This window comes from Cygnus atratus, chromosome 3, assembly GCF_013377495.2.
Source record: "Cygnus atratus isolate AKBS03 ecotype Queensland, Australia chromosome 3, CAtr_DNAZoo_HiC_assembly, whole genome shotgun sequence".
Lineage (NCBI taxonomy): Eukaryota > Metazoa > Chordata > Aves > Anseriformes > Anatidae > Cygnus > Cygnus atratus.
The window spans coordinates 93,205,975-93,218,963 of record NC_066364.1 but is presented as its reverse complement, the minus strand read 5'-3'; the positions used below and the strand labels follow the sequence as shown (position 1 = coordinate 93,218,963).

General features: G+C 35.5%; 1 protein-coding gene across 2 annotated transcripts in view; it reads left to right on the top strand.

Annotated features, from left to right (window-relative positions):
* Positions 1–12,989, top strand: part of CAMKMT (calmodulin-lysine N-methyltransferase) — a 219,508-nt gene that overhangs the window by 199,706 nt on the left and 6,813 nt on the right. The window contains exons 9-11 of one of the 2 annotated variants that reach the window (XR_007708135.1): positions 4,639–4,702; positions 8,787–8,884; positions 11,533–11,643. Coding sequence is in view for 1 of the 2 variants with exons in the window: in XM_035556167.2 (XP_035412060.1) it covers positions 4,639–4,702; positions 11,533–11,664 (196 nt within the window). In the remaining variant the exon portion in view is untranslated. Of the gene's footprint in view, positions 1–4,638; positions 4,703–8,786; positions 8,885–11,532; positions 11,665–12,989 lie in introns of those variants that run through there. The other variant, XM_035556167.2, reaches the window with a different exon arrangement.

Here is a 12,989-nt window from a genome sequence, read left to right as displayed (position 1 = left end):
AATAAAATCTGGGATTAGAACGGGGTACTATAAAGCAAAAAATCTGAGTTCAAATATTAGGTACATGTATAAATTTTTATTGAAGTACTTCCAGCAAGGGTGATATTGTCTGATTCTCTGAATAGCTAACCAGTAGTACTGCTTGATCCCATTTACATGAAAACAAGCTCTAGTCATAAACATATTCCAATCCACATGGAGGTTCAAGTAAAAATGTACATGATTACAACAAGCAGCGATATGTTTATATTCATATATTTACAGTCAGACTTTAATAAACCTTGTGTGCAGGAGTGGAAAATAAGTTATTTCCCAGAACAGACAGTCTATTAGTTAACAGCTAAATTTAGTAGCTCAACTAGATTATAAAATAAATAAGAGGCAAACTGTGAAAGCTAGTCGTTATTTAACCATTCAGGATTTTGACAATAAAAATAGTTTTGTGGTTCAGCAGTTCCGAAATAACTTGTAAAATGTCAACTATGAAATAAAAAATAAGGAAAAAAAATATCTCGGCAAGACCACACCTGGAAGGATACACTGGAAGAAATTACTGAAATAATGGAATTTTTAAAGCATATCCGCCTACCTCCTTTTTTTGAGGGGCTGTTTCAAGGCCAGGTGAGGATGCCAGAGTTTTGGGCTTTCATTTGACCTGCACTAGAGGGTGCAAAGTCATGCAGGTGCTGGACATGTAAAAGTAAGAATGAATGAAAGGGAGAAATAACAGGTGTCTGCATGGGTGGACCACAAAAAAGACTCATCCAAAGCTCTTGAGAGACTCAGATTTCTGATTATTGTCTTTATTAAGACAAATAAAGAGATTCAGAAAATAGTTGCTGAGATTTTTAATCCAAGAATACAGTCAAGGCTGTTATGTGTGATCTAGCAGAAAAATCTTTGCCTTTCAGGTTCTTACAAACCAAGTTTTAAAACATATAATTTTAACATACAAACAGAATATGGTCTAAATCCTCATATCATTTTGTAAATGCATAATATCCCACTTTATTTAATTAGACTGATCATATTCTTAAAGTTTGGCACACGTAAGGATTTGCACAGCAGAAGCTGGGAGGCCTGTCCCACATTACTTTCACTTCTAAGATTCTTGCTGAAGTCACAGATAGTTGTGGATTCACCAGGTATGCAGAACTGAACTGAAAATATTCTTTACGTATGTGCAAATATGTCCATTTTGTCCCTGCTAGTATTTCATTTAAAATAAGGAAATCTGTCTGCATGAATGCAGTAAGATTTCTGTTCTTCCTCAATTTAAATTTATTATTTATTTTAAGCCTGATTTCTTGCCCACACTTTCAAGTGCACTGGAATCTGATGATATAGAAGTAAGTTTTTTTTCAATTTATCTTAGCCAAGTAGTTGAAGATGAACCAAAAGATAAATAGCTGTATGCACTAGGCACTATACATGAACATCTGTACTTATTCATGTCTGAAGTACACCTGTAAACTAAGCTCTTTTACCAATTGCAAAATATTTAAAAAGGAAGATAAGTTCACATCACAGCCTATAAAATGTAACTATATGCCCATTGTTGCAAGGTGCAAGACAATAGGACAAAACAATTGCATGAAAAGAAGTCAGAATCAACCTGTTTTATTTAATTTGTTTCATTGTGGCTTACTGTTACTTCCATACAATCTTCGTGTAAACTTTCATGTGGCTTTAATGATAATTTTAAGTAAATAAGTAGATAGACAGTGAGAAAGGAAGCAAGGAAGGAAGGAAAGAAGGAGGAAAGGAAGAAAAGGGGAAAGGTGGCAAAGTTGCCTGCCTGTTCATCTGGATTTCAGAGGTTAACAGCACTGCCTTAAAAAAAGCCATAAAAGTTGTAAACCATATTCTTTCCTCTTTACTGACAACATCAGAGACTTCCTTGCTAACCCCCAAAAAACTTTTCTATTCTTGCTCTGCAATCCTTACTACATAAACGTGAGATATTTTTAATAGAAAAAAACAAACAAAAAACACATTTTTTATAGAAAAAAAAAAAAAGAAACAAATATGGAGACCGCCAAAGTAAGCCAAGCCAAATTTGAAAACAAAGTGAGAATGATTTAGAACAGTATACTATGTATGATTTAGAACAGTATACTATTTCAACAAACTTTTAAAGGATTTTCTAAGGGGTACATTTTCTGTATGTTATATTAGTAATTAATCACACAAATTCTAGTGGTAAGAGAAATTGCATGTCTAAACCTCCTTCCATGGGCCAAATCCTATGCTGAACCTGTCTGTTTTACAGATTGTCTGACTACTTCTTCAAGATTTTTAAGGCATTTTCTGACTCAGAGGGAAGATAGAGGATAGAGCAACTCCCTGGAGCTGCTGAGTTGCACTAGTGTTGCTTCCAGTCATCCATGCTCCCTCTGGTCAGAGGTTTTGGCAGAGCTGAGTCTGTCACTGGTACCACCAAAATATCAAGTGGGAGTCAGGCAGAAAAGGTATCCTTGAAGTTGTCCAATCTCTTGGCAGGTCACCTGAATATTTGAATTTCTTGGACGCTCAGTTTCTGATGAACAAAAGCCTGTACTTCTGTCATAAAAGTACAAGATTGGTAGCAGCAGTTGTCCCCTGTCTCACTGTAAAAAGTCCAAATGGTATGAAGGTCCATGAAAAATGAATTTTAGCACTTGTAAAGTAAAACAAAATTGTTTCCACTATACTGTTTTCAGAAATAACAATATAATAATTTTCTCATGTGTTTGGAATGTAATCTTGTCTGCACAAGATCTCAGCAAGTCTTAAATGCACATATGTGATGTTTCATGTTGAAGAAAATTAATTTATTTTAGAGATTCTGTTTGGAGAGGACTCATGCACTATATTCCGCCTCTTCTGCAGGTGGCTAAGTTCCTGGTGAAGTAGTGTCTTATGGTATCTATCTGTATAGGGGTCTACCTGAGGCAAGTGTGATTAAAGCTCCCAGGAGACATTAGAGAGATCAGCTGCAGTTTCAATGAATTAAATTTAAACAAACATTTGTACAATTTTTCCAGTAAGATTAATTGAGATTGAGGAGCAGCCATTGTGCTAAAATTTAAATTTCCTTTTGGGCAGGCTATCTATCAGTTAGAGGGATTATTAGCCAGTACTTCAATATTTTATTGAAGAAATTCATAATGTCATACTTCTACACAAAATGTTCTTTAAGAAATGTATGGATAGCCAGTTTTACCATAATCTGGGGTTCTGCCAGATTTTACTGATGAAATTTGGTTGCTGACAAGTCTTCTTATAGGTTCTTCTTCTTCTTTCATTTTTTTTTCCTTCCCTGAGTAGGAAAAGTACTTTTATAGCTGCTTGACTCTATGTTACTTGATATTGTGTTCTCATTGGTATCTGTGGAGTGTCTTTAGCTAAATATCCATACATATTTTGTTCTTAATGACTGGTGTGTGGTTAGCAGACCATTTTTTTCTCTTCAGTGGTTTCACATATTCTTTATATTCTTTTAGAAATTTCAAACCTGGAAAAAAAAACACCCACTTTACTTCAGAAAGAAATGTTTGAGAAAAAGGGAACGCAGGTTGTAGAAAAGCATCATAAAGAATGGACGAAATCCTTCTAGTGTGGAACTTGAGCTTGACACAGACTGGGAAGTAGTTTTATTACAGAGAAAGCATGAAAAAATAATGAAGAAAGAATCACATTATTTGTGGCCTGCTTGATAGAGAGTCTTTCTTATCTGAATTACCAGTATAAATGCAGCTCATGGTAGTAAGGACTGAAAGGCATCAGTTGCTATCTGATGGTTGTTCACTAAACATTGTAAATGCACTCTCATCCACAGTAACTGCGTGTCCACAAATATCTAGTCAAGAGTGATTGGCACCTGGGTTGCCAGTATTAGTATATACATTAAGGTTCTGAGGGGCATGAAGAATGAATTATCCCCTCAAATCATGAGGTAATCACACCAAAATAGGGCTGTGCATGTTGGCAACATTGCATGGGAAAATTGACTCTGCTGCTGTCAGTGCAGGACCCATGCGGGAGATGAAGGCTTTCACTCTTGAGGGAGGACAACTCTGTACGATCTGTGTCATTGTATTTGAACAGCTTTTGAAGGAGAGAGAAGTCAGGGGCTTGTAAATCTTTACATGGGTAGATAGATATAGACATATAGATAGAACAAATACACATAATACATAATAAAGAATTAATGCCACAATTATAAAGGGAAAGGAAAAATAATTACCCTTAATAGGAGCACCTGAAATACAATAGAAAATACTTCTAAAAATTCCTCCCTCCCTTGTAAAGAAGGCATTTAATATGTTAACTTTGTATATTGATGCTGAATTCTGATAGGGTAGTATTTTAATAGTTAGCATATGTGATCTGTGAATACCAGCAATATTAAGGTCTGTTTCATGCTGATCTATTAGCTTTGGTTTAAATAATATTTGCTTCAGGCTTCACCTATTTTTTGCATTTATTTTTTATTTATTTATTACAAAGTACCTGAATTGGCCAGAAGTGTAGACCATGGTTTCTCTTTTACAGCATTGTGTAAACACATGTAATTAGCCTTGTACTTATCTGCATTAGTATCATTAGAATTGAAAACCCATTTTAATCTGGATTCTGTTCTCTTCTCAATGTCAGCCTGTTTCTGGACCGGTACAGAGCTAGCCTTGTTGATGCAATAAAGAGATTACTCCAACCCAGTGTAAGTATGTTTCTATTTTCTCCTGAACACTGGCTTCAGAATAATTAGTCTGTGCACAATGATTGAGAGAGTAATGGAATGGCAGGATTAATGTCATGTAATACTTTAATACTTATTATGTCCAACTTCAATTGAGTCTTCTAATCTATCAGATTCTTTCCTAATCATAAACTAGGAAACTTCTTATACTTGGCCTTCTGATAAGGAACACAGTGGGTAGTAAAATAAATGAAACCGCTTCAAAGATAGCGTGAGATTATTTTTATCAAAGCGTTTCTCGAGTATTTTCCTTTGATAATAATGTCTTCATATTAAAGTAAAAGTATGATATTGAAAGTTTTTATGTTGGCTTCTGTCATTTGTAATCCCTTCAATTGTAACCTTTGTCATTGTGTATTTATTTATTATGAAAGAATATTTTTCTTTTCATTTCTGTTTATATGAAATGAATAAACCCCTTATGCATATATTGTAGCCTAAAACTTCTTTTTCCATAGAGTAAGGCCTGTGTTTACGTTTTCTATTTTTGAACATAGCTTAATATAATGCTACGTTCTACTTGAGTGTCACAGATCTCAATCTAATAGGCTATTAAAATAAACCTGAGAGACCTATAGGCAAAAACAAGCTGTTATATGCATGTATTTCTAACCAACAAATAATCGTGAATCTCAATATAAAAAAAAAAAAAAGAAACAGATCAAAAGAAGAATATGAGAAAACATGTAAAGTAGTTGTTTTAAAAAAAAGGATTTGAAACAGGTACTGTACCTTTCAAGCTTACCATACAAATCTTTCAGTATGGGAAACTTTCCATCTCAGCACAGAAGTATTCATGTTAGCAGTGCATTCTCCAAACTTTATTTAAGAATTTCATTTTGCTTTTTGTACAAGAGTTTTTCTCTTTAAAAGGAATAGAATAAGCAAACATGCAAAGACTTAAGAAACTGAGTCATTTTAGTCATGTAAGTAATCCCATTCTTTGCTAAGAGTGATCACGTTTCTATTCTTGGTTCTATCATAGACTTTCTTGAGTGACTTAAGGCAAGTTACTTAAGACTGAATGATTTTAATGAGATGTGGATCAAGGCTGCCAGACAGACAAGAGAAATGTAGCCACCGTGGGGAAAGGTTACCCAGATATTTTTGTCAATGGTAGCAATGGCAGTTAGGGAGCTCCTGCCCAGTTTGATACATTCTGACTTCTGTGTTGTACCATCAGCTGCCAACGTGCAATAATTTTGGGGACTAAAGGTGATCTAGAACACAAAGCTGATCTCAGTTAAAAAAAATGTTAAAAATGTTTTCTTTCAGCCCAGAGCAGTGCCCTCACCTAGTTGACCAGGTATCACCATAGGCCGCTGTCACTGGTTCCATGAAAGGATGTTTTGGGAAAAGGATGTGAGTGGCAGGAGGTGTATAAGAGGGGCCCTGGTAACTGTGACTTGTCTAGGGCCTTTAGCTGGAGTGGAATAATTGCTACCAGCTGCTTTGTCTCCCACCAGTACTGATCATGGTGGTCTATACTGGCAAAAGCACGTGTGCATGCAGATGTATGTATATGCACAGACACATGCATTCTTTACCTGGGCTGATTAACACAAGTGGAGGATTTGAATTAAAACACGGTGAGGGTAAGGAAACCTAAATTTTAGTGTTCATAGCTCAAACGTACAGATAGTCTAGAAATTGTTAATCTGACTTTCAACCAAAACCAACATGACTTTGTTGCTTTTTAACTCCGGTCAGCTAATTCAAATTCAGAATGTGCCTTTGTTTTTCAGGGCATACAAGCTATAATTTTTTGTGAGAATAGATAGAGTAAAGGGAGATGGCTTTTTAAGTTTTGTCTTCCCAGTCTGGCTTACTTCTGCATGCTATGATTAATAGTACAGCCTGTACATATTTTCTATGCATTTTAGGCCATGATTCCTTTCTTTCATCAGAAAAGGTAGCTTAAGAAATTCCTGCTCCTTGGCACTTGTTCTCATCTCCTGTTCCAGAGTTTTGGACCAAACTGTATTTTATACCTAAAGTCATTTGCGTAATCCAGTTTGTGGATAGCCATGTAGATGGATATCCAGTTGTGGCATGTATGGCTGTTGTGGTTTAGCCCGGCTGGCAGCCAAACACCACACAGCCGTTTGCTCACCCTCCCCCCTCCCTCTCCGGGATGGGGGAGAGAAACGGGAAAGTGAAGTCTGTGAGTTGAGATAAAGACCGTCTATTAAGACAGGGAAAATAATAACAACAACAATAATAATAATAATAATAATAATAGTATTAATAGTAATAATGTGTACGAAATAAGTGATGCACAATGCAATTGCTCACCACCTGTTGACCGATGCCCAGCCTATCCCCGAGCAGCCGGCCCCCCCCTCCACCCCGGCTAGCCACCCCTATATATTGTTCAGCATGACGTCAGATGGTATGGAATACCCCTTTGGCCAGTTTGGGTCAGCTGTCCTGGGTCTGTCCCCTCCCAGCTCCTGCTGCATCCCTAGCCTGCTCGCTGGCAGGACAGAGCGAGAAGCTGAAAAGTCCTTGGCTTGGTGTAAGCACTGCTCTGCAACAATTAAAACATCAGCATGTTATCAGCGCTCTTCTCATTCTAATCCAAAACATAGCACCCTGCCAGCTACTAGGAGGAAAATTAACTCTGTCCTACCTGAAACCAGGACAATGGCCTTAAAAATAATTATAATTCATATCTAGGTGGAGAGCAAATGATTGTATGGGGTAGAAGTTGGGAGTATGGACGTCTTAAATAAGCTCGCTTGTCCAAAAAAAAAACACATTGAACAGAGATACCATAAAGCATATGCTCTCATAGTTTGAAAGACCCAAGTCTTTCATATGCTCATTTGAGAGCCCAAGAGAAGATGTAATCACACATAATAGTTAACGTTTTTCTTGTTCTTTGTTACTCTATTTAAATCCAAGGATAACGTCAGAGGAACCTTTATTAAATGGCACTATACTTCAGCCTTTAAAGGCAAAATAAACTAATAGTGAAGTCATTTGTCAGCTGTAATAATTAAGAGTTGTTTATGGGCATTAGTTTATGCTCAAGATAAGCCATAAACTACTTTGATTAAGTTCACTCTTCTACATGAATTCATTTGTCTCAAATATTGAAGTCACATTTCATTAGTATCAATTCTGGCAAATTGATAAAGGAACAGGTTAAAGACATCTAGATGCAAGACATCTTTCAAGTGTAAATAGGATACAACTTAGGTACAACTAGAATAAAAGAGATCAGGGAAAATAGACCAGAGAACTGAAAGAAAAAGTGGAGTAAGTAGAAAATACTGGGTATCTTAAAAAGCAGTCTTGAAGGAGAAATGCAGCACAAATGATCTATTCTTGCTGTTCTTTATGAAAAATTATCATCGGCATTTCCTTTTTCATTAAGGATGTTATTTGTAGTTATTTATTCAGGGCTATTAGAGTCCTTATGGCATCAGAATGTCACAGAATCATGTGTCTTCTGTAACTTTTTGTTTTTGTGGAAATGCGGATTCTGGTCATTTCAGTCATCTGATTCATATTATGGCTTCTTGGACAGTTGTGCTGGCAGAGGAAGAGAGGACGAGAAATTCATGCAGGCAGAAATGAGCAGCTTTCAAAATTACTAGGGGTTGGAATTTCTTATCTGAATTTGTTACAAAGGCAAATGTCACCTGTAAACTAATTACAAGAATTAGGCACTGCAATTTTACATCAAACAAATTCATCTTGATTGGCAATATCTTATTCCTCTTATAAGCAAGCTACTTGATTTACGTACATTTAATTTTACTATCATTTAGTTTTTCCTATCATTAAAATATGATTTTAGTTTTAGTCTCAGAATAGACTGTTGCTTGTTTGTGTATTTCCATAATAAAAATGTGATTTTTTTATTTAATGAAAGATTTTATTCTTCTGTGGCTTATCCGTTCAAAATCCCAATGAAGTCAATCAGATGTTATTAGACCATGTACATGAATAAGGCTGTATTTAATAATGATTGATGAGTAAAGGCAGTCATAGTCATATCTAAAATCTCAACATCTGTCTCATTACTTTATTGCAGCATTTTAGTGACACCTCACAATATTGTAACTGAAATATACATTTTCCCCTGGGTTTTCTTCACAAGATTACTGGAAGTATTTTCCCAGGTGAGCCAAGGTAACTGTGAACTTGAAACATCATCCTAAAACTGGAAGCATTTTGAAATTACAAACTTTGAATTAACCTTGGCATAGTCCATCAATTGTAGATCCAGGACACTGGTCTAATTTTATTATTGTACACAACCAAGAAATGAAAAATATTTTAAAATTAGAAATGTGAATGCAGCCCTAAAACAAGTAGCAGAATTACACAGATCAAGCAGTTGACCAGGAAGTATTTTAAACCCAGATTATGTTAGACTAGAATTGACCACAGTACCTCCACACTACCTGTCAGTTTTGAGGAGATTATTGTAGTGATAAACTTAATTATGGTTTCTTGCCTTTTTTTTTTATTTTTATTTTTATTTTTATTTTTATTTTTATTTTTATTTTTATTTTTATTTATTTTTTTTAACAGCAGTGTTAAGATCCTCAAGTGTTTTAGATGAGCACTAAATTCAACAGAGGAATGACTTTTTATACCAACTAATGAGCAGACCAAAAGGAGTGGTGTGGTGATTTACATAAAAGACCATTCCCCTTTTCTGAAGTTATGTCAAGATTATCAATCTGGTGTTAAGAGATGTTTTATATCCTGTTACATTCTATTTTGCTGTATTTGTCTTTCAAAATACATTTTAAGTAATTAATCTACACTGGGAGAAGGAATGATTGCATAGTCTGCTGACTCCAAACTGAAACCTGTAAGAGTGGTGCTGGTGGTGGTGTATGAGCCCTGCTTCCTCCTTGAAGCTGCTGGAACAGTGGCTGACATTGGGCTTGCCTCGCACAGAAATTCAGTAGGTTCAGCCATTCCTGAAATCCCCAAGTGAATTGTGTGGTCACTAAAAGCCCTGGGTGGGGTACATTTCCCATTACACTGAGCTCTCTGTGAAGTTGCTCGTGAAAATGAGGGACTCCAGGGGAGCCTCATCCTTCTTATGCCAAGAAGGTCCCTGCAGAACAGCGTTCTAGGAAGCTTGAGATGGCAGCAGAAGGAGAAGGATCCTTGGCTGAAGGCTCCCTTAGCTACCCACTTCTGCTGTTGACATTAAAGCATGCCAAGGATGTGAGGGAAGTTACGGTGCACATTTTACACTGATTGTGAATTTCCTGTGTTTAATGTTTTTCATCCTGAACCTATATTCAGACCTAGCATTTACATAAGCAATTCCAGTGCCTTTGGTGGGAGTTACACCCCTTTGCACCTCATGTTTAGCCACAAAATTAAAGTTACAGTTACACAGACAAAGAGGAATGAGTTGCTTTGGATGTTTTCATTGGTCTGCTTTGTGCTTAAATTTTCCTTGAGAGAGGTGAGATATTTCCCTATCTCACAGAGACATTGTGAGAATAAATACAGTGTTATGGTATTAATGACTGGAGTCTAAGTACACTTTAGTACCATAGGTACTGAGAGTTTTTCTTGCTGTCAGAGTTTTTCACTGAGGCTCAGTGAGTGGTGTCTCAGTGTATGGGTGCATGAGCTGTAGCACACATATTTGTTACCTATACTTCTCACTAAGTATCTGTGTCAGCACTAAAAGTTCCCAGAATCCCTACTGACATTCTCCCATTTGATTTTTTTTCTGATACAAAAATTGCATTTGCTTAAGCAAAATATTCTTCTACAGTGTCATTTTTATAACTTTGTCAGACCCCTAAAAATATTTTTGTCTATTCAGTTGATTACAGCACCTCACAGATTAGTCTTAGTTCTCGTTAATATAGAAGTTAAATAAAAGGACTCACAGTAAACTTTGTGGCTGCCCTCAATGTGATATGTTGTTTGTTGTTATTAACCTTTGTTTTCAGCTCTTCAAAACCAGTTTTCATTCCATGTGACAGAACATAATACTCAGCCAAATAGTATTAATTTTGCAAATAAGATTTTAAGAGATGCTGTATGAAGTCAGTTAGGTTTTGGGCTAATACTTTCCCCAGGGTGTCTAAAATGTATTAGTTCAAGGTACAAGCATTTTTGTTTTCTTAAATACAGAAGGATGAACAAAATATTAGCTAATGGACCATAAAATATTGCCTGGGTGTCATAAATGGCCTGATCATCTTGAAAGATCCAAAATTACTATGCAAGAATATTAAGTCGTGCTTTAAATGCAATTTGACAATTTAAGGTCAAATTCAGTTCCACTGCTCAGGTAGTTTAAAATATTGTTAAAAAAAATTAATGATTGGGTCTCATTTGCCTTCCATTTTGCCCTGTTTTACACTGTTGTAATTCCACTAACATCAAATGGGAGGTACTCTTCTATGTGTGAGATTAAAAAAAGAAAATCATTATTTACAGTCTTTGTGTTGTCATGAACTAACAAATGGGTTTTGCATTGAGTTTGTATGCCTTTTCTGTGTTTTATTTTGGTAATCTGTAGCCACTGCTATTATATGAAAAGGAGCAGATGTATTGCAGTTGGCAGATCTATGAAGAAAATATTTTATTTTACTTATTTCTATTTTGCTTTTGTTTAGTCACAGAAATATTGTATATTTTGAACAATGATTTATATTATCCTATTTTAGTGTTCTACCAAGAGAACAATTGACTTTTCCAGCCTGAGTATATTAAAAGCTTAGTCAGGTGTATGCTATATGTGGTTCCCTTCCAGTTTTAAAAATGTATAAATTCTCTTTTTACCGTTCCAGGGAAAAGCAATGGTGTTTGCTCCACTCAGAGGGAATACTTTAAACCAGTTTTGCAATTTAGCTGAAAAAGCTGGTTTCTCTATCCAAAGACATGAAAATTATGATGAACACATTTCGAACTTCCACTCCAAGGTTAGTTTTCTGCTTGTGTTAGATAACACTTTAATCCGCATTGCATTTTGAAGAGATCATGGTCCTTTTGGCAGGTAACCTAAATGTTTGATTAAAGTACTCCTTAGGTGTGCTGCTTCTGAACAGCTATTTTTGTATCTGATTATTTTGTGTGGTGGAACCATCCTTTATCTCTGCACGTCTAGAAGAGTTTTGCAGAAGCATCTTCTGTTTACCCTTTTTCATTCATAGGAATCTAATTTATGAGAGTCCTTTTTTCTTGTTGTTAGCTGCCTATAAATATATGGCACACTAGCATTTACATTTTAATAAAAACCTTGCAACTTTTAAGTAGGTTAAATACTGAAATGGACTGAAATAAATAGGAGGTGAATGTCTAATTGTATCATATCGTACCTTAAATCCTTATCTCTGGCTTCTTTATGGCTGGGTCAGTTGGCAGCTTCAAACTGCTAAATCTCATACAGAATTTCACAGTTGTGGGGTTATATGTCAGATCGAGGCGCTACAAGATTTAGGTCAAAAGCACTTATCTGAGCGTGATTTCTAAGCTTGCTTACATAAAGCTACTGTTATCAGTCTCTTTTTGTATTATTTATAAGTATAGAGTAATACAGGACGTGAAGAGGAAGGTGCTTCACAGAAAACTTTTTAGGAATTTCTTATGTTCCTGCGTAGGAGTGCTTATCAAAATCATACTTATTACTTGCAATTCTGAGATCTCTATTTCATGCCAAAAAGAAATCCACTATTGTAGGTCCATATGGCCTTATGTCTACATAGACATAACCTCTTGCAATTTTCTAAGAATTGCTCTTTGAAAATATAGACATGTTCAGAATTGAAATGAAATGCATTTTTTTCCTGTTTAGCAACAGCATTGGATAGAAATCATATTATGCTTTATATGTATATAGATACATATGATGTTGTAAGGAACAAATATTTATTTTATCATGTAATTTTATACTTAAAAAGACTCCCATCAAAACTATCTACACATATATACATTTTATTGTTCAGGCAGTCCTGAGTCTGCTCACACTAAAACCAAATAAATTTCAGTCATTGTTCTTCTACCACCTTTACTTTCTATCGTATAAAATTATATAAATGTAAGGCGCAATGTAATATTTTTTTATCTGCCTCCACCTGAAAAGGGGCATGATTTTGATTACATTGTTTCACAGTAGTATTTCTCTTTCATTATCCACTGCATCCAAATCAACTCTGCAGCAGTGAAATGCAGGAGTAATAGTTGTTATCTTGATCCAAGAGATGGGTCTAAAATGATAGAGTAGTTTATTTTGCTTAGAAAACAAATC